The 23,388-nt window shown below is 38.2% G+C and overlaps 1 protein-coding gene across 1 annotated transcript in view; it reads right to left on the reverse strand.

Moving 5' to 3' along the window:
- Nucleotides 1-1,446: 1,446 nt before the first annotated feature.
- Nucleotides 1,447-23,388, reverse strand: part of LOC118757862 (uncharacterized) — a 128,467-nt gene continuing 106,525 nt past the window's right edge. The window contains 2 exon segments of the mRNA XM_058664203.1: nucleotides 1,447-1,913; nucleotides 1,916-2,151. Of these exon segments, the coding sequence (XP_058520186.1) occupies nucleotides 1,654-1,913; nucleotides 1,916-2,151 (496 nt within the window). The 3' untranslated portion in view covers nucleotides 1,447-1,653.

Genomic DNA, 23,388 nt, shown 5'->3' on the forward strand with positions numbered 1-23,388 from the left:
GTGGTGCTTTATATTACTTGATATGCCAGCCTCCATAGTGTGTACTTCCAAGTTGATGCTGATAGAGCAAAGTAACAGGCAGGCGGGAAATCTTTTTAAGTTCTTCAGTTCTTTGAAATAAAAGAAGATAAAATCAATGCATTATGTTAATTTGAGAATCAAATAAAAATGTACTCTGAATTTTTTTTAATACATCTCCTATGGCTATTAATCCACATCACAAAACCAAAGGGAGTGCTTAATCTGTCAAAAAGAACTTAAAACACTCAAAGACACTTCTGAGTTTCATTTTATTCTTTTCTTATCATGGATGATGTTCATATTTTCAAAGGAAGGGAGCCCCTTAAGGGCTTACAGCGGTGATTTCTCTCAGTGTCAATATCCAAAGCAGAGACAATCAGAAATGGCTTGAGCGTTTAGGATTTCTTTCTGAAAAAGTGGTAAAATATCATTTCTGTTCTTTTTAAAGAGATGACATACTGGTAACAGTAAAGTCATTTGCCAATATTTGCACAGAAGGAATGTCCCGCTTCAGCTCTTGGTGCTGAGGACACAAGGCCGGGGAACAGAATGAAGATGCTGTGTGTGTGAAAACAATGGTCTGTTTCACTGAGGCTTAGATCAATATGTCCAACATGCTATCTTTACTAATGAATGTTATAACTTAAATTTCTGCCAGCAGTTTCACACTATCTTCCATTTTTTTTTTTTTTTAGATTGATTCATTCTTTTTGGCAAGTCACAGTTACAGAGAGAGGGAAGGACAGAGAGAAAGATCTTCCACCCACTAGTTCACTCCCCAAGTGGCCACAATGGCTGGAGCTGAGCTAACAAGAAGTCAGGATCCTGGAGTTTCTTCTCAATCTCCCATGTGGGTGCAGGATCCCAAGGCTTTGGGCCTTCCTTGACTGCTTTCCCAGGCTACAAGCAGGGAGCTAGAAGGGAAGTGGAGCAGTCAGGATATGAGCCGTCACCCATATGGGATCCTGGCACATGCAAGGTGTGGACTTCAGCTGCTAGGTTATGGTGCTAGGCCCATGTCTCTTTCCTTTATAAAATTTAATAAATGAAGATTGCTGTAATTAATAATAAACAACTTTAAACCAATATGAGCATTACATTGTAGATTGTGCTGCCGTAAATATAGGGTTGTAGGTCACTTTCTCATATGCAGATTTCACTTCCTTTGGATATATTCCAGAAGTGGGATAAAGGGGTCATATGGTAGATCCATTTTTAGTTGTCTGAGCACTCTCCGTCCTGACTTCCCTCGTGGCTGCACTCGCCTCCACTCCCACCAACAGTGAACTAGGATATCTTTCTTCACACATCCATGCCAACAGGTTTCTAAGTAGAGTGTAGGCCAATCTCACTGGAGTTAGGTGGACCCTCAATGTGGTGGGTTTTTTTTTTTGTTTGTTTGTTTGTTTGTTTGTTTGTTTGTTTAAGAAGAGATGCACAATTTATTCCACAGCACCCAGGCTGTGACCAAGGACAGGACAAGGGAGAGGAGGGCAAAGTTGGCGCAGTCCTCCTCTTCTCACTCCTTTCGAAGCCCATGCCAGGAGGCCCATCTCCACAAGGCCCAGGGTGGATGGGAGGAAGAGGAAGTCAGGTTAAGAGGGTGCAGTTTGATGCCAGATGTGTATTCCTTTACTGAGAATTCAGGAATTTCTTGTGGTTGCTAGTGGTGTTTGAGATGTTCGAGTCACTCAGGGATTCCTCTACGGAGTTGGGATCACTGCCGCAGGACACGGTGGTGGTAGGGTGGATCCGAATCACTCTCCAGAAACGCTTACAGTTGAAGTAACAAAGTACCGCATAGGTGATGTACAGAACGAACACCAGCCAACCCAGGAGATAGCTCCAGCCAACTGGGATGGATAAATTCTTGTCCAACTCAAAGAGCCAGAGTTGATGGGGAACAACAGGAGGGTGAAGAAAAGGAAGGCAACTTTTTTCAGAGCTGGCGAGCACCTTCGCAGAAGCTCAAGATGCTCCCAATCAAGCCAAAGGCGGGCACTTTGTGGAGACGGGGTAGGTAGGGCAGGTGCAACCTGATGGTGAGGAGGAAGCCCACCCCCACCACCATGGTGAAGATGATTCTGGTCGCCACAAAGACTGGTTGACTCGTCCACAGCTTGGAACTCTCTTTCTCATGGTCTGAGGTGAAACAGCTCCAGGGCTTGTAGGCCTGCAGAAGCCCCCTGGACATGATGTGGATTGCTGTGTGGATTCTATGGCTGACATTGGTGGGCCAGCGCTGGTGGAAGCTTTTGGGCTTTCCTTGACTGCCTTCCCTGGCCACAGCCAGAGAGCTGCACAGGAAGTGGAGCTGCCAGAATTAGAACCACCGCCCACATGGGATCCTGGTGTTTTCAAGACAAGGCCATTTTAGCTACTAGGTCACCATGCCGGGGCCCTGCAGCTGAATTTTTGTGTCATCTTTTTTAGTACCTGTATTCTCACAAAGTGAAGAGTCTGCTAAATCATCATTTTGTGTTAGCAGATAATAAAATATTGCAAGATGAAGCTTTCACTTTTCATTATCATCTCCTAATGTGTGCTGTAACTTGTGTGTTCAATAGAGGAGGTCATTCTATTGGTCGCTTCACAATAAGCAAAATAATTCATTGGTGCATCTATGCATCAATCCTTCAATTAATCTGATGAACTGGGTATGACGGAGAGAGCAACTGAGCTGGGTACTAGTGATTGAGACTTAAACGTCATTGCTTCTGCTCTTCCATGCCCCATGGCACTGTGGGAGTGTTGTATGAAAAATAACACAGACATGACATGTATGATAAGAGCAAAGGCAAAGGTAAGTATTGTAACCTATGACATCAGAATCTAAAGTCAATCTGGTGAGATTTTCCTTTCCAATGGCCAAAGGTTTCCAACAGTCTGGGAGAAAACCACTGCTCCTTTCTGACCACTTGGCTGGAGTTGGAATCCTCCCTAATTCTGACAGTTCCCTTGTCACACACTTTGTGCATTTTGGATTTTATTTTGGCCTGCCCAATAGAACAAAGAAGTCATTGTCAAAGAAAAAAAAAAAAAAACCTTGTCCTGCTCCCTTTATATTATACCTATTTTGTCTGCTCTTTTTCGTTGTCACATTTTCAGAGAGCTTTCCTGAACTGAGCCATAATTTCTGTTCTATGGTCCTTATATAAATGGACATTTACTGCTTTGCTTGTTTTTTGCATTAATCATACTTTTGATTCATTTGTATCTGCTCATTAAACAGAAACAAAAGTGGGGGCAAAATTAGGTGTAGCAGTTAAGACATCACTCAGGAAGTCTGCCTTCCAAATCTGTCCTTCCGAGTCTCTGGGTTCAAGTTCCAGTTTGGTTCTGATTCTGGCTTCCTGCTAACATAGCCTCTGGGAAGAATCAGGTGCTGAATCACATTACTGAGACCCTGCTTGAAGATCCCAAGCTGTAGGTCCAGGTTGAATTCCCTGCACGGGTTTGACTTAGCGCAGCTATAGCTACTGTAGGCATTCTGGGAGAGATAGGTGTCTCACTAATAAATGCTTCCTGTCTATCCCTTTCTCTGCAAACCTACCTTTCAAATAAATTAATCTTTAGACGAGGGTGTGTTTTGATGTACTAAATCTGCTACCTGCTATACTAGCATCTAGCATCCTATATGAGCACTGGTTCATGGGCTGCTTGTTCTACTTCTGATCTTGCTCCCTGTTAACGAACCTCGGGGAATGCATACAAAATGAACCAAGTGTCCGTGGCCCTCTGCATTCGTGTAGAGCCAATCCCAAAAGGTTAAATACCACATGTTTGCCTTAATTTAAGATGATATGATGTTATGTATAACATGTTATGTTTTGAATGTTATATGTTGTGTATAAACTAAAATTGAAGTATAGGTGAGGTGGTCACAGAAGGTGGCTGGGAACCCGCATTTACTTTTAACATATTGGTTACTCATTACTATGTCAATTAATTCCATAATGATGTAAATTTTTGCTGATGGTATGTTGGAGCTTTCAATTGACTGGGATGATACTCTGCTGGCTCTGTCATCAGACCAGAGAGGGTATACCTAAGAAACCGTTGAACTTGACGGGACAATAAGATGCTGGACTCTATGTTTGGTATACGCTTGCAATGGGGAAACCTCAACTGAACTTGAGCTGTGGTTATGCAATAAGGTGGAGGAATCCACCATGGTGGGAGGGTTTGGGGAGGGGTGGGGAGAACCCAAGTATCTATGTAACTGTGTCACATAATACAATGTAATTACTGAAGTTAAATAATAAATAATTAAAAAAAAAATAAAATAAAATAAAATAAAATAAAATATTGCAAGATGAAGCTTTCACTTTTCATTATCATCTCCTAATGTGTGCTGTAACTTGTGTGTTCAATAGAGGAGGTCATTCTATTGGTCGCTTCACAATAAGCAAAATAATTCATTGGTGCATCTATGCATCAATCCTTCAATTAATCTGATGAACTGGGCATGACGGAGAGAGCAACTGAGCTGGGTACTAGTGATTGAGACTTAAACGTCATTGCTTCTGCTCTTCCATGCCCCATGGCACTGTGGGAGTGTTGTATGAAAAATAACACAGACATGACATGTATGATAAGAGCAAAGGCAAAGGTAAGTATTGTAACCTATGACATCAGAATCTAAAGTCAATCTGGTGAGATTTTCCTTTCCAATGGCCAAAGGTTTCCAACAGTCTGGGAGAAAACCACTGCTCCTTTCTGACCACTTGGCTGGAGTTGGAATCCTCCCTAATTCTGACAGTTCCCTTGTCACACACTTTGTGCATTTTGGATTTTATTTTGGCCTGCCCAATAGAACAAAGAAGTCATTGTCAAAGAAAAAAAAAAAAAAACCTTGTCCTGCTCCCTTTATATTATACCTATTTTGTCTGCTCTTTTTCGTTGTCACATTTTCAGAGAGCTTTCCTGAACTGAGCCATAATTTCTGTTCTATGGTCCTTATATAAATGGACATTTACTGCTTTGCTTGTTTTTTGCATTAATCATACTTTTGATTCATTTGTATCTGCTCATTAAACAGAAACAAAAGTGGGGGCAAAATTAGGTGTAGCAGTTAAGACATCACTCAGGAAGTCTGCCTTCCAAATCTGTCCTTCCGAGTCTCTGGGTTCAAGTTCCAGTTTGGTTCTGATTCTGGCTTCCTGCTAACATAGCCTCTGGGAAGAATCAGGTGCTGAATCACATTACTGAGACCCTGCTTGAAGATCCCAAGCTGTAGGTCCAGGTTGAATTCCCTGCACGGGTTTGACTTAGCGCAGCTATAGCTACTGTAGGCATTCTGGGAGAGATAGGTGTCTCACTAATAAATGCTTCCTGTCTATCCCTTTCTCTGCAAACCTACCTTTCAAATAAATTAATCTTTAGACGAGGGTGTGTTTTGATGTACTAAATCTGCTACCTGCTATACTAGCATCTAGCATCCTATATGAGCACTGGTTCATGGGCTGCTTGTTCTACTTCTGATCTTGCTCCCTGTTAATGAACCTCGGGGAATGCATACAAAATGAACCAAGTGTCCGTGGCCCTCTGCATTCGTGTAGAGGACCAGAAAGAAGTTCTTTAGCTCCTGGCTTTACCTAGCCCAGCCTTAACTGTTGCAATCAGTTTGAAAGTGAATCAGCAGATGTGAGACTGCTTTCTGCCTCTCCTGTCTGTGATTCTACTTTAATTAAATAATTTTTAATAAACATTTAAATGTATAAGTTACATGAGTCTTCCATAAAATTCAAGTTATCTCCTAAATTAGTGACATGTCAGTAGCAAAATTTCTAGTAAGCTTTGGTACAGATAGCTGGTCTGGCAGCTAAGATACCCACATCCAATATTAGAATGTCAGACTCCATGGCCTGGCTTTACTCTCGGCCCAAGCTTGCTGTCAATACAGACTCGGAGCAGTGGCAGTGATGACACTAGTCGTGCTCTTCCTGTCTCCCAGGTAGGAGACTTGGACTGAGGTCTGGCTTCCTGCTCTAGCCTGGCTCAGTCTCAGCCATTGGAGGCTTTTAGTGCAGAAGCAGCAGTGTGGGGGTTCTTTTCCTTTCTCTATCTCTCAGATAAATAAAAAAGTTTTGAAACATCCTACTAAATTTTGAGGATGGAATGATATAAGTTCAGATACGTCACTGAAACTACTTGTGCAGCAGACACATGATATCACTGAATAGTATTTTGAGATTGAACTTATCAAAAGCATGAATTCCTAATAGCTCCACCTTGAAATCATCCAACACTTAAAAAAAAATAAAAAAAACTTATGAGCTAGGTTTCCCTACTGTCAATTTGACTGTTGTCCTCCCAGGAAATACCAGCTTTTCTTTGAATAGCACTGTCCATCACTTTCTCAGTGAAAATGTACCTTACCGAACTTAATTATATCCCCCAAATTCCCTGATTTTACAACATGTGGATAAGCATTTATATCCAATAAATCAACAATTTCACCTTAAGCTCATTCACTGTTCAGAAAGTATGTTTTGAGCATTTGCCATGTGTCTGTCGCTATATATATCATAAACATGATTCCTGGCTTGAACAACCTTGAAACTTACAGGGAATGAAATTTTTAAGTAGTCTTACTTGATAATCCTCGATGCAACAGACACCAGCTTCACTTTCCATTCTTGGTGCACCAGATACTTCTTACAAAGTAACAGGAAATATTCTACTGACTTGAGACAGGCACATGCGAACACATTTCTAAGAGTCACAGTCTATTTGCATATTTATAAAACTCAGAGTACTCAAAGGAAAAATACAAGGGAAACAACAGGCATGCACACCTTAAATGGTTCTTATTCTCAAACTATTTGAAATGTACAAAAGGTATAAAAGAAGGTGTTCAAGGGAGAAGTGTTATTACTTGGTTTCATGAATCTAAATGTATCTTTTATTTTTTTTCCAGTTGAGAATTACTGTAACTTCACATTGCATTGTCTCTGGTATCCCAGAATAATTTACTATATTAAGGATTCGGGTGGTACAGGTGTCAGATATTATATTCTGAACCCTCATATTCAAGAGATAGCCACAGGAGTAGGTGGCAATACACTACGGAGTTTTCCTTGCATTCATACATAATGGGGAGGCAAAATTCTGAAATGAGATAAAGAGGAAGAAAATCAATATGGGCAGTTTCCAGAGATGCTTGATAATGAGAAAGTGATGGATAGTGCTAATTGACATACAAGCTAATAAATTATAGTAAAATCTGAGTGATGGTCACTCCTTAAACAGAATCTGAAAATTCTGGATGGACTAGATTAGCTTCAATAAAGAAACTGAGATCTAAAAGATAAATACATTCAGGTGAATATGATCAGAACATCACTGTTCCTCTTAAAATCCTTGCAGCATGTAAAGACCCATGTCTTCCATGGGCTGCTAAACAGACTAAGCTGATAGAGGGACTAAAATTAGCATAAGACAGGTACAAGATCAAGCAGTGTTTCTTCATGTCTTGCAGATAATTTTAACTATTAACAGAAAAAAATAAAGAGAACACTGATTGGCCCTTCAGAGTTTTCAACTTGTAAGTGTCATGATTTTTTTAAGATTTATTTTATTTTTATTGCAAAGTCAGATATACAGAGAAAAGGAGAGACAGAGAGGAAGATCTTCTGTATAGATCCCAGAGTGTGCAGGACGAGCACTTTAGCCGCTAGGCTACCGCACCTAAGTTTCATGATTAAGAGTCCATGTTCACAAATACCTTTTTTAGTGGTTATGTGAATGTGTCAAAAATGCGTCAAAAATCAATGTGGATGGTCATGCAATGTGTCATGTCTACTCCTGAGGAATAGCCCAAAGGAAATTAAAATATATTTGCACAAAGTCTTCCACATATTGCTAGTGTTATTCATATTACACCAAAGTGGAAATGACCAAACTGTCAATCAACTGAAACCAGAGAAACACATGAGGCATGTTCTCTAATGAAATACCATTAATCACTAAGAAGGATTGAAGTACTGGCTCACGTTATACCAAAAAAACCTCAAAAGCATTTACGTCAAGGGAAGGAACAATTTACAAAGAAGACCACATATTGTGTAACTCGATGTCTGCAAGGTATTCAAAAAAGGCAAATAATAGATTAGTGATTTCCAGAAGGACAGTCATGAGAAGAGATTGTATTGGATATGCAGGAGCCAACTGGGGTAATAAAAATATAAAGCCAGATTGTAGTGAGGTATTCTTCATATATTGATTTGTTAGAAAAAAGAAACAAAATGGATGATTTTCATGATAAATTGCACCTGAAAATAGTTACCAAAATAGTTACCAAAAATAGTTATCAAAGCAAAATAAATACAGAAACATGTGAAAGATACTCAGAAACTTCAATGATGTATATGTGATTAAGTATACATCTAAGTATACTTAATCTAAGTATTTTGGGAAATCCTGGCGTTTACATTTCTGGCAAGAGCAATATTGCTGTTTGTGAATCACATTGTGTAGTCAGTGAATAGGTCAGCTGGTTAAGAGTGCATTTTGATGGTTTTGCTTTTGTAAGTTCAGTTAAAGACACCAGTGCTGTCTGCACACAATACTAAGGCTAAAACACAAATCCCGACGCTAAATCTAGCCATACTATTCAACTGCAACTTCTTAAGCACAACAAAGCCTTGCCAAAGATACAGGCTATGGGAGATGCTTTTCACAATCCTGGATGCAACAGACACCAGCTTCACTTTCCATTCTTGGTGCACCAGATACTTCTTACAAAGTAACAGAAATATTCTACTGACTTGAGACAGGCACATGCGAACACATTTCTAAGAGTTACAGTCTATTTGCATATTTATAAAACTCAGAGTACTCAAAGGAAAAATACAAGGGAAACAACAGGCATGCACACCTTAAGTGGTTCTTATTCTCATCACAACGTGTTCTAACAAAAATACATGCTGTATGTGTTTCTTCTATTTTTGTTCATATGTTTTTATTTGTACCCAGAGAGCATGCATATTTGAATTTCCAGGCTTATTAACAATATAATATTTGAAGGTATACTAATAATTATTTACAAACAGTAGTTTCATAATTTTTGATGTGTATGAAATATTTTTCATGATGCATTTTAATTTTCTCTACATTATAATACACACAATTCTACTCCTTTTAGAGTCAAATATAATGTAAACATGTCAGGAAAACAGTCCATAATATGAGATGCAGAGAATCATCTTCCTCAGCTGCAGCAAAAGACATTTATCCTGAACACTGAAAGCCAGTAGTTTTTTACAAGTGGTAGAGTTTATATTTTCTATAGTATCATCACAATCCAATTCACAGACATGCAAAACATGGATTGAGTTCATGTCTTGCCTCTGCAATTATAGTCTTACTTTTTACATGCCAAATAAAAATGTAAAGTTATTTCTCTCTCACATGAACACGTAAAACTTCACTATAGTTGTATGAGGTAAGTAGTGTTATTTTGTTTCACATCAAGTAATCTTGGGCACACAACGTGAAACAATGGCTCAGCTTAAGCACCTAAGTATATGGCCAAGTTAAGATAAAATTCAAGGCTTTAGAAAGGTAGACTTCCCAGAGTTCACAGTAGTTATTTACTACAAGATATCTAAATTAAGTGTTTGCAAAGTTTTCCTCTTTTCCTTTTGATTAAAAAAATTTTTTTTAAATAAAACCTACATCCTTGTTTCTCAGATTGAAATAATCACATATCTGCAATGCTCAAGATGGAGTTTTGTGTTCAGTTACATGACTAAGTGTATAAAACAGAATGCAGATGCATAATAAATGACAGATTTTGCCATGCATATACATCAATAATACATTATTCATGTCTCTTACATATATCTCACATCAATACACATTTTATGCTGGGATCTGACAGAAAAATTGTTGGGGGAATCATATGTCTTAAATTGTTCTTCAGAATACAATCAATAAACAATCCATCAAAAGATCATTTACTGATTACATACTGTATCTACTTGTGTAATACAGATCAAAAAGCTGCTGATGATAGTAGCTCATGAAAAAATAGTTGTAACATTTTTAATTTAATAATACTTAACAATCAACTTAATCATCATTTCTCTCTCTTACAGTCATAAAAGATAAGGTAAAAGACAAAATATGTATGGGTCATATCATGCTAAAATTACAAATTTCATTTCATTCTCAGAAGGATTTTGGGTGTTTCAACATTTGCTAATCGCATTTCAATCATATTTTTAAAGGCAACTTACCTTATATCTTTTACGAAAGTTCCCCAAGGACATTCCCAGTGAATAACAAAAAAATCTAAAATTTAAAATAACTCAATTCCAGTTTGACAGGAATTGGTGGGGTTCAAATGATCCCAAATCAAGAAGTTCTAAAATTCACAGGACTTGTCATTAGGTGATCACTGTAAGATTTTTTCCAACACAAACTTTAACACTGGGGTTGGATATAATAATGAAGGAAAGACAAAAGTAGGTCTTAACGGAATGAATTAACAAAAAAACGTGCTTGTGCTATGTGTGCAGTTCTAACATTTCAGAACTAGAAGGTAAAGTAGCTGTCAGTTTAATTACATCCTAAACCCTATGAAGAAATTGTGGCTATGGGGTCAGGCATAGTTGCCTAGTGGTTAAGGTCCTAGCATTGCACTCACTGGGATCCCACATGGATGCCGGTTCATGTCCTGGCTGCTCCACTTCCCTTCCAGCTCCCTAACTGTGGCCTGGGGAAGCAATCAAGGACAGTCCAAAGCCTTGGAACCCTGTACTCAAGTGGGAGACCCAGAGGGGGCTCCTGGCTCCTGTCTTTGGATCAGCTGAACTCCAGCGTTGTGGCTACTTGGGAAGTGAACCTGCAGACGGAAGATCTCTGTCTCTACTTCTATCTGTAAAATCTGTATTTCCAATAAAAAAATAATAAATCTTAATAAAAAGAAATTGAGGCTATGAAAGGGTGAGATATGTATGCCAAATCATTCAGCAACACAAAATGGAAATAACGGTAAAATCTCATCTGATTTTAGTAATGATAGCCATGTAAATATTATGGATTTTTATGATTATTTTTTTATAAAATAATCTGGCATAAAAGACATCAACAGTTTTTTTGTTTTGGTGTTTTTTTTTTTGTTTTTTTTGGTTTTTTTTTTTTTGCTGATTAGGTTCAGCAGAATTTCCCTTCTGGAAATGTTGAAAGTCACCACAAAATTAAGTGAAACACACAAGAACTCGAGTATGTGATGATGCATTTGTTATCTATGTTGTTATTGCTTACTGTCCATCTCCTTTTGTTCCCAAGATTTTAAAAGATTTCAAGTTCATTCAAGCATTTCAATTTTAGTTGAACAAAGCACAGTGAAACTGTTAACCTCCTTTCACCCATAACTTGTTTAAAACTGGATTTTTATTTTAGATTTTTATATAACTTCAGCTTTAATTTCACTGAAACAGTAAACAAATTAAGTTCCCATGTAACAAAAGCACAGAATCTTTGGAGTATAATGAGAACATAAACCATTACTTCAATCAGCTATTTCTTACATTTCAATCTCCTCTGTAAGTCACTGTCCCTTGCCTATGTTTACATAGTTTGAGTGGCAGGTTGCAGACTCTCTCCCAAGAGAGGGTTTGTTCCATGTTCAAATAGCCCTGGCTGCCAGTGCTTGCTTACTTTGTACTGAAATTCATGTCCTTGTCTAGGAGAAAAAAAAATTTTTTTGATCCTACTTTGCATTCTTGGGGCCATAGAGCCACATGACAATACTGCAAATATTTGCAAACAGCTGTCTTGTTCACTCTGAGTCATTTCTCCCCTAAGCAAAATATTATTATTTCCCTCGATTGTTCTTACATAATAAAGCTTGCAATCTCCTTAACTCTCTTGATTACCTAATTTCTGTTTTCTGCAACAAACTCAATTCGTTCATAACTCATCTCAAGTACTGCATAAAGAATAAAATGTGTTTCTACAGACATATCTGGCTAGTGCTCAATATTCTACATATATATGTCAAGAGAGAAAGGACTAGGCTCAAAATTTATTTCTTGATGCCTACTTCTTCCTGTTGCTTCATTACAAACTTGCAAATTGGCTCAAGTTTCTTCAGTCCTTTATTAGATGTGCTATTCCACGATTCACCTTTACCATCCTGAATCTCTAACATTAGCACCTCAAAACCAAGTGTAGACATCTGTCATTTCACCTTGGGCTTCACTCAATTAATTTTGGATTTTGAATATCATATGTTACAAATTTTGGAGGCAATATCCTGATTTGTTTACTGAGCACATTTATTATTCATTCCATTTTGTTTTGTGAGAATGCAGCATGACTGTTTTTCACTTATTTATTTAATCGTTGATTTAAGAAAAAATAAAATAGAAGGGCTAATTAACTGTCAGCAAACATAGCATGTATTCAGAGATTTCTCTTCATCTGCAATCCTATTCAGGAGTCAGGTGAATCTTGCAATAAATTATTATGTAGCATTAGAATCATTCGGGTAAACAAAGCAGAGCTGATCTGGTTGGAGATCTGTGCATGTAAATGCAGACACACACACACACATACACACACACACACGTCTCCAGCCTCATTCCCTGCTTTGTCTATGTCAAAATCACCCTGCAGGGACTTCCATGATGCCTGAAGGAATATCAAAACATGGCTTGATTTATAGAAATAATATGATTTCAAAATTTTTCTCTTACAAGCAATTATTCCAAAATGTAATATCTAATACATAAAAGCAAATGTAATATTATCCAGTGTCTAGTAGAAAAGAGGGTGTGTTTTATACTTTCCTTGAGTTAGCTTAATAATGGATATAGCTCAGTAAAATTCCAAGTGGATTATAGTTAATAAATGTACAAGTATGTAAAAGAAAAATTGGAGAATAATAACTACAAATTACAACATGAAGAGCAATACTCACCACCTAAAGAGATTATAGAGTCTAGCACTTTGTCCTGTACCGATGCATTATGCATATTTGAATACAGGTAAAGAATAGCAGTTATTTAGTGAATTGTATGCATGTTGAACATCACTTGTTTTTTAAGATTTATTTACTTTTAAAAGAAGGAAAGGTAGATTTACAGAGAAAAGGAGAGACGAGGGAAAGATCTTCAATTTTCCGGTTCACTCCCCAAGTGGCTGTAATGGCCAAAGCTGAGCCAATCTAAAGCCAACAGCCAGGAGCTTTCTCCGAATCTCCCACGAGGGTGCAGGGTCCCAAAGCTTCGAACCAGCCTCTACAGCTTTCCGAGGCCCTAAACAGGGAGCTGGATGGGAAGTGGAGCAGGAGGGACAAACTGGCTCCCATATGGAATCCTGCATTGAAAGATGAGGAGTTAGCCATTGAGCCATTGTGCCAGATTCTGGACACCATTTTTGAAAAATTAACTTTGATATTTCAACAAAATAAATTCCACATATAATTTAATAGGAAAGTAAAAGTTTACAATAGCTAGGCTGAAATATAACTGACTGCTTAGTTACCTTTAATGCATCAATTAAATCATGGAAATTATAAATTATATGAATTTTTAAAAATAATATATGAGTAAATAGAAAACATTATGCAAATTATTTAAAAAAAAAACTTTGGAAAGACAATGAGACATTTTGTGAAGCATGCAACAAAATTATTACAAGGGCATAAACAGGTAAATAATGAAAGCACTACAAAGGAGAAATAAAATCAAGATTAATCAGTCTCCGCTAAATACTAAAACGATGATAGACATGAGACATCTGAATAGTACCCTATAGCCATTTTAAGGTGAATAGAAGCTGGTTATATATAAACCAAAACAAAAATGTTAATGAAGTAGTCACAGGATGAGGCTGAGAGCTTGCATCTTGTAACATATTGGTTACTCAATACCATGACGATTAATACCATAATGTTGTAAATAGTCGTTGATGTTAAGTTGGGGCTTTTTATTGACCAGGATGATATCCTGCCAGCCTTACCTTCAAACCAGACATGATCTCCCCAAGAAACAGTTGAATGTATCTGGACAATTAGATGCTGGACTCTTTGCTTGGTATATACTTGCAATGAAACACTCTCAACTGAATTTGATTTGTAACACTGCAACAAGGTGGAGGAATCCACCATGGGGGGAGGGGAGTGGGAGGGGTTGAGGGAATCCCAGAGCCTATGAAACTGTGTCACATAATACAATGTAATTATTCATGAATCTTCAAAAAAAAATAACACAATGTAATTAATAATAATAAAAAAACTCAATAAAAAGATTGATCAGTCTCTCCTTGAACTGATAAGAAGACAGAAATCTTTTTTTTTATTCAAGTTTTCCTAGATTATTTATTTGTTTGTTTGTTTTATGACACTGTTTAACAGGCTCTGGGGTCTCCCCTCCTCCTCCCCAGGTTTCCTCCCCTTCCCACGAGTCTCACAATGGGTGTCTTCTGTGAATTTTCACAAGCCCATCATGCTGCCACTGAGGTGTGTCCCAACAATGTAGGAGATTATTAGCCGTATGGTTGAGAGTTCATTGTTGTACTTCATGCTTGAGGACATACTTCTCTCTGTTTCCACATATGAATATACTAACTTCTGCTACACTTCCATTATGCATCTCCTTAAGTACAGTCCACCACGAGGCGAAAAAAAAAAAAGAAAAAGTAATATTTCATCCACTTGAGGTTGACCAACATATAGCAAAGGTATCAATGTGACACTAGCGTGGTAAAAAGATTGCGCAGCCTCTTCACATAGGAGCAAACGCCAGCATGTGTCCTGTGTGGCGCTGATGAGAGTACGATAAGGATTAGATAGGTCATCATTACTTATAGACACCAGCAATAACAGTCATAAAAGGGACACTGACAATCTCAGGTGATTATAAGCAATCAGTCTCTTATGGATGATTAATTAATGGATTACATCACAAGGTCTTACTACAAAAGGTGCAAATAATTAGGAAGTGTAATAAGGTAGAATTCACAGGAAAAATCCTTAGATTTGACATCACATTATCTTATATTAGGACAAACATATTCGACCTTTTGGGATTGGCTCATTTCCCTTACCATAATGGTCTTCAGTTCAGTCCATTTGACTATAAACAGAAATTTCTTAAAAGACTACTATTACCAGTATTGACAGGAATTTCAGAGAATGGAAATTTTTTTTCCCTCTGAGAGTAACAAATCAACTTTTTGGTGAGCTGAATTTAGAAATTGTTTGCATACATTTCAGAACAAGCACTCAATTAATAAAGAAAACCTCCAAATGACAAAGAGGACACATAACTACTGTCCTAGAGGTACACTTACAAGAAAAACGAAAGAAGGGTAGAACAAAAGGCATATTGCTTCTTGTATCGGCTTAAAATATTAAAACAAACTACAATCTAGCATCCACTTTTTGCCTGTCTGATGAATCAGTCCTAGGGTTTTAGCAGCTTCTAATACTTGTTGCCCCCCAAAAGCATTCAACATTTTCCCAGTATAATTATAATAATTAAGAAGTATTATTTCAATAAAGGCAAAGTGCTTTAGGAAATTAAAATCTAATTTGGAATCAGGTGTTTGTAAAGTACTGAAATTATTATAATTATATATGAAGCATATTTAGTATTGTTGACATCTGTTGATTTATGACAAACCACAAACTCCGAAATCTGTAGCAAGTCCAGTCTGACTAGCTTTTTTATGCCTGGTGTCAAACACAATAACATTTTGTTTAAAATTTTCCAATATTAGTAGTTGCCATTAATTTTAGCAGTATTCACTCTGAAACTGAAGTTGAAGAATTCAATGGTCCCTTTGTTTTATTATTTATTTTCATAGCTTGCATAATTTTTATAACTAGTTTTCATGGCATATTTGAAAATATATCTCATAATAAGATTATCTGCATATTTTAACCTGATAAGAGGTTTCTAGTGAAACTAAATTTCACAAATTCAATAACAGTCAAACATAAGGTATATCTTCAAGCATACAAAATGGGGCCTGGTGTGAGAGCCTAGTGGCTAAAGTCCTCGCCTTACACATGCTAGGATTCCATATTGGCGCCATTTCAAGTCCTAGCCTAGGGGTCCCACTTTTGTGTCCCATCCAGCTCCCTGCTGTGACCTGGGAAGGCAGTGAAGGAACCCGTGTGAGAAACCTGGAGGAGGCTCCTTGCTTTGAATCAGCTCAGCTCTGGCTGTTGCCCAATTTGGGGAGTAAACCCGTGGAAGGAAGAGCTTTCTGTCTTTCTTCTTCTCTGTATATCTGACTTTTCAATAAAAAAATACATCCTAAAAAAATTTTACCAAATGTGAAGCGCCAGGGTATATAGTTTTCTGTAATCAGGGCTCTTTTTGTCAGCATTGTTACATTGCAAGAAACTTCACGCAAGTAAACCTGTAAAGGAGGGACTTCCAACAGGGACCACTTCTCATACAAATGAAATCACATGAACTCTAAAGAGGTGCTTGGATGAAAGACAGAATAACAAGGACAATTTTTTTTGTTTAAAAATAAATTGTCACTGAGTGACAAAAATTGTCCTGAGTTTCTATCTTAGAAATCAGTGAAACGTATGTTTTCATTATCTAACCAATCCGTGTGAGTAGCAAGCTACTTGGATGAGAAGTACTGAAATGAGTACCAACAGTGTTGTCCTGTTCTTTTTCTTGTCTGTGAGGTCCCAGACAAAAACTTGAACTTTAAGTTCCAAAGTAAACAAGATGGTATTAATCTTTAACTAGGAGTCTTCTATAATAACTGAGTCACATTTTGAATCCAGTAGGAAATATTCTGTACCTTAAATTCATGAACAAAGTTATGTCTATCATGGTTTTATATTGGTCTTTCATGGAATAACTGCCATTTGGTCAAAAATTGCAATGTCATGATTAAGAGCATGCGATTTAGCAGCTACAGATCTAATTTAAGCATTAAATCCACTCATTATTCAATGTAGAGAACAATATCCATGGATTATAAACTAAACAGAGCAGGTCCAAATCTATATACTTTGTCAGTGGTTACTAGGGACTAGCATACTCCTTCTAAACTGGTGATCAACAAAAGAGAAAGTATTGAAAAAACGAATTTAATTCGTTAAACCAAAATATGTCTAACAATACCCGTATTGTTCAGTTGAAATAATATATGTCAAGTATTACTTCACAAATTTCGTTTCAGATAACTAAATAGAAAGTATCTGCAAGTTAATCATGCAGCTCATCATAACCAGTGGTATTCAAAATTCTCAAACAAACGAAAGATTCTTAAAAAGATTATGAGGGAGCTCTATCCGTGATTCATATTTTGTAAATGTGTTGTCTCTAAATCACTGATGTTTTCCTTCTTTCACTTCTCAACAACAAGATCTTAGAATTGTCGCCACACACACAGAATGCCAAATATCACAGCTCCTTTCCAGAATCTGCACTCACTTAAGCAGTTTAATAGTCCACTTCCGCATTTTCATAATGCATGTGCGTGAGAGCCACAGGAGTGCACACACCTACTGTGTCTTTGCATTCTTGTCAACTGACATCTTGCTCTGCCAGCAAATTCCTTGTAATTCGTTCTGTCATTTAAAGAAACAAAACAGCACAAAATACAAAAGCACCCAAATATATTCATCATCGTTTTCTTTCTTCCTAAGAAGACTCACAATGTGAAAACTATAAAGGAAATCTCTCTACCTTCAACCCCAGGTAATTTACAGGTAACTACATATGTAATTTCTTTCTCATTTAATTTCTAAAGACTCCAAATAAGAGTTTCATATCAATAGACAGCTGATCAAAGCAGCATGCTCTGTTAAGTTCTATGAATATTATGGTAGGTGCAAGTGCAATTGCAACTTCAATTTTATGAGAGAGCAGTCATGCTGATTAGAAAGCATTGCTGCCACTGTTCTTTGTTCACTGGAAATAAGTATACAATAGTGATATGTGTGTATGTGTGTCTCTATTTCTCTGTCTCTCTCTCTCTCTGTCTCTCTCTCACGCACTTGTCTCTTTCACACACACTTTGAATCACAGAAATGTGAGAGGGTGACAGGGATCTCAGAATAATAGTCTGTTTTATAGGCATTTGGGTTGGATGCCTCAGAGGAAGCATTTTGGACCAATTAGCAGGTGCAGCAAGTGGTGACAGAAGAAATGCTATCTGTGAAGATTAAAAAGGAAATGGAAAACTAGGATAAGGATGAAACCAAGAAAGCTACCATTGAATGTACCAGTCTTGACTGGGCAGAAAGGGGCCTCTGGAATACAGGTGCTGTCTCAGGGCCTGTTCCACTTATGCCTTTCTTCATGTTGTCTGGCTAAGGGACACCTTGGAAGACACATAAATTCCCTTAACTATCAAGTGCATGTTCTACAAAATATGTTCTGTTGCACAAAAAGAGGCAGCAATGTAAGTCATCAGAAAAATAAGAATGTAGAAGGTAGAAAAGTTGTAGACAGGAACAGAAAATATGCAAACTAATCCGGGCTGAACACTCAGTATCCAATACAATAAGTAGAGAAATTGGGTCTTTAAATACTCAAGTAAAAAACATAAACACATAACTATTTATGTCCTATAAACTAACATATAAATCTCTTGATTCCTAATCTGAGACATGATTGTGTTGCCTTGAAGCAACTTATAAATAATTACAGTTAATTTAAAAAACTGACTTATCACTTCATGACTTTTATTGTAATCCTCCATATGACAATCGTTGGCTGGGCTGATTATTCCTACTGATGCAAGCATAAATTAGAGTGGGTGAGGGTTGTTTGGGCTTAGCCGCAGCATCAGCTGGCAGAACCTGGCACTGAGGGCTAATTCTGTCAAGTCAAATCACAGAACCACCTAAAGAGTGCATAAACCGGGATTGAGAGAGACCTGGAGGGAAACAGTGGGCTCTTCCCTCTTGGATTACTACTCCCGCGGGAGGGCATGAAAATTAGGACAGGGGCTGGGGTGGCTAGACAGAGAGGCACTCAACAGCATCCGTGAGGGCTGGATAGCTGAGCTAAGTTAGATGGAACTAAGCTTCAATACCCATTGACATGTACGAGAGCCAAACGGGATGTGGGACAGACTGGACTAGTCTGCCACACATACTGGCAAGCCAGGGTAGGGGGCGGGCCTGGTGGGGGTTATTGTGGGTCGCTCTGACTAGGCTGCAGCTCCCACTGGTGTATGTGCTAGGCAGAACCAGGCTGGACTGCAACACCCATTCATTCCAGTGGAAGTCGGGACTGAAAGCAGAACCAACCCAGCAACTGCAACCACCAGCTGATTGTGGTGATGAACTGTGGCGGGCCCTGTGCTTGCTAGAACATACAAGAATCTGGTCTGGGAATACCTCAAAGTTGCTTTGGGGATCTCCCCAATCAAAATGCCAGACTCAGAACCCTAGCCAAGGAAAGACAGAAGACAGAACAAGTCAATCAACCACCTCAGCTATATGTTGGCAGTGAAATACCAGGCAAATGGAGACTCTATGATGGACTATGTCAATCAGTGGATTCTTCAATGACCTCATCGTGCTTGGAGTGGCGAGACTGGCAGTGATTCATAACTGGTGAACTATCAAAACCACTTGAGTAAGTATCTCAGAGCATGCCCCACATCCGGGACTTGGGGTGGGTGGGAAACTGGTGGGGCTTCTCCCTCAATATCCCCCTTTACCTCAGATGCATGAACGAAACAATATGGAAATAATAGCCTTACCCACTTCCCAATAGTCCTTGAACCTTTTTACCATAATTAACTATGTAAAGATTGCCAAAAATATAATAAAAAATAAATTTTGTAAAAAAAAATGATTTATGCTGACCTTTCTATTTCTTAAGACATTTACAATTATAAGTCCCTTTAAATTCAAGAACTCGATACACTCAATTGTGTAGACATTCTAATTTCTGTTGTACGAAACTCTTGTTCATTAAAATTGATGGGTGTGGCCTGGTATGATGGCTTAGCAGCTAAATTCTCACCTTGCATGTGCCAGAATCCCATATGGACATTGGTTCAAGTCCTAGCTGCTCAATTCCCATTCAACTCCCTGCTTGTGGCCTAGCAAGGCAGTAGAGGATGGTCTGGAGCCTTGGGACCCTGCATCCAAGTAGGACACCCAGAAGAAGCTCCTGGTTTCAGGCTACAGATCGGCTCAGTTCTAGCCATTGCAGCTACTTGGGGAGTGGGCCAGCAGACAGAAGATCATTCTGTCTCTGCTTTCTGTAATTTGAATTCCCAATGAAAATAAAGAAATCTTTTTTAAAAATGGAGGAGCAGCAGTTATGACTTCAGTAATTGTGTTACTGCCAGCAACGTAACAGAGCAGAAATGAATTCCTAGCTTCTAGCATCTTCCCTGGCCAGCTCTAGCCTTGCGGGCATTTAGAAAGTGAACCAGTGGGTTAGGAGCTTCCCTCTAACTGACCTTCTCTCTGTTTCTCTCTTGTTTAAATACACTGCTAAAACATTTCAGTGGGAACAGTAAAAGTTGTATGAATCTTCTAATGGAAATTTTTATCTGTACACAGGTCTCAAAATTGTTGCTATGTTCACAATATAACACACTTACCAAAATATTACTACAAGTTGGTTTTCCATTCAGTACCCCTTAAAAGTGGAATTGTTGCACACAATAGTCCCTGTCCAAATGGTTGAAAGTTAAAGTATTTTTTAAAATATTATTTATGTTTTTGTATGTTTGAAAGAGAAAGTAGAGAGAGACAAACATACAGGCGTATAGACAAAGCACACACACACTCACACATGCAGAGAGAGACATCTGAACTTCTAGAAGACTCATGAAAGACTTTCAACAGTCAGAATCGGGACAAATGGATGTGAGGAGATGTCAGTTTCCTCAGTGTTAGTCTCCCATGAGGGCAGCAAAGACCAGAGCACATTAACCATCCTCTGTTGCCTTCGAGGATGCAACGTAGCAGGAAACTGTGTTAGAAGCACAGTCGCTGACACTGAAACCGGGATGCAGCTGTTTCAGGTGGTGGCTTGACTGCTGTGCCAAATCCTATCCCTGGACCTCCTTTAAAGACGTATTTATACAGTAAAGATTGACTTGAAGCAGCATAACAGAGGTGGGAGAGACTGCGAAAGATCTTTTATCCGCTGAGTCACACTCAATAACACAGCAATAGCCAGCATTGGGGTGGGCTAAAGCCAGGAGTCAGGAACTCGAGGTGAGTTCCAATGTGAGTGCATCCAAAAAGTTTCCAGGTGCATTTGCAAGAGCTTGTCTGGAAGCAAAGCAACTGGGACAAGAATTGGCACCCTGATAAAGGATCCTTGCATTTCAAGTCATGATTGAAGTCTGTACCACAACGCTGGCCCTAAAAACTACTTTTAAGTAATTTACTCCAAGAAAATGATGGTACTATAATGAAGCAAATGTGTAAGTAATTTAATAAATTAATAAGCTTAAAGTTAAAAATTAACATCTAGGATGGAGCTCACATGAGATAAAAAGGTTTACCACCATATTTCTTGGATTCAAATTATGGATCACTGGGTAGTCATGTAGACTAGTCATTAGGATGCTTGCATCCTGTTTCAGAGTGCTGGGTTACATCACACACTCCTGATGCTGGTTTATGCTCCTGGCTAAGGTATGGCTCAGGATCGCAGCCATTGCTCAAGAAAATGGGGCCCTGCAACTATCACTGGAGCCCCAGATAAAATCCCTGGCTCTGCTTTAATTCAATCCATACTTCTGGCTGTTCTGACCAGAATGAATCACTGCAAGAGAGTTTTCTGCCTCTCCCTCTCTGCCTTCATAAATAAACATGAGAACTGCATATCCTCCAAATTTCCACCTGCATGTTCTTGATGATGTCAATTTTTTCATGTCTTAATTTTTACTGACAAAAATAACAATATATTCTTGAAGATAATTGTGTAAAACTTTCATTTAAAACTACAAAGATACAAGCCATTAGAATGGTAATTATTACATACATAACCATCAACAAACGGTCACAACTTATTTTTGCTATATATTAACCTTTGTGAATGAAGGCTCTAGGGAATATTTATCCAAAACAGTGACTTATGCTTTACATGTAATGTCTGCTCCGGGACAGCTGTTCTTTAGGCTTGTGCATAATTTCCACTGCAGGATTTGGTCGTGTGCTTTATTCACAGATAATAATAATAATAATAATGAGAGCAATACAATTATTTTCAGCTTTTCTTCAAAAGATAATCATTAAGATAGATATATTTTTTTCTCAATCAGGGGAGAATGACCAGGAACATTACAGAAGTGTACAGTAGGATGCTTAATAGACCTAGTCACTTAGTCACCCTGGCAGCAGATTTTTACTGATCTATACTTAAATAAAATGTGGGTGTACACCTTGTTTCTATACACCCTGTGTTTCATTTGGGCATGCATAGAGCCAGAGTAGAAATGAATGAAAACAACTGCAATGAGGGCATATATCATACAATGGGGTAGCTCTCCTTACCTGGAGGTTGGGAGCTGGTTGGACAATAACCAATGTAATTTATTTTCATAGCATACAGGAACACAAAGAAATATTTTCAAGTTCACCCAGCTAAGTTTTGTATGAGCCTTATGAGAGCTATTTGAATGAAATGTGAAACATATAAAATTATAGTTAGCACCTGGCAGAGCACTTTTGCTCTGTGGGTACTTAAGTATATTGAATCTGCAAATGTTTCCCCTTCACAAACATAAATGCAAAATCAATCCTTGGTAACATGTACTAAATATTGTTCCCAGACTGTTTTCCCATGCTGCTGCCCTTGGATGTCTCTGACACGTCAGCTGGCTATTTTTCTTTGCTTTAAGCTTTTTAATTTTATTTTCTTTTTTGCCAGCAGTGGACCTTAGCAACCCAAACGCTTAATCAGTCCTCTCTCCTCCCTGTTGCCTGTGGAAAGTGTGACGGCAGCTCACTGCTTAGAGGATGGAGATCCATTCAGCACTTGTCCGTGCCATCCCTCCTCCATCTTCCACATTGTTGATTTCTGTATACTCTATCACCTCCCTCGCTCTGGTCTTCCCCTCTGCCCTCTTCCATCCCTACTTTCTTTCCAAATTTTAGCTTAGGATTTAGTTTTCACTTTTTTTCTCAGTCATGAGTCTGTTGTTAACCTTTATGGAAATGAAAAGAAGGAACAAGGAAATCTCATTTTTTTTTTCATTTAGCACTACCTATTCCTCAATGATTGATTTAAACTAAGGTGAAAAGTCAGGATTCGAACACAGGTATAACAAAGAATCAAAATCCTTTTCTAAAATCTTGTAAAAAAATTGAACTTGTACTCATGTGCTTTCCGAGATATTTCATGTTATCCCTTTCCTACTTAGTATTAATAATATATATTTTACAGG

The sequence above is a fragment of the Ochotona princeps genome, chromosome 5, assembly GCF_030435755.1.
Source record: "Ochotona princeps isolate mOchPri1 chromosome 5, mOchPri1.hap1, whole genome shotgun sequence".
NCBI lineage: Eukaryota > Metazoa > Chordata > Mammalia > Lagomorpha > Ochotonidae > Ochotona > Ochotona princeps.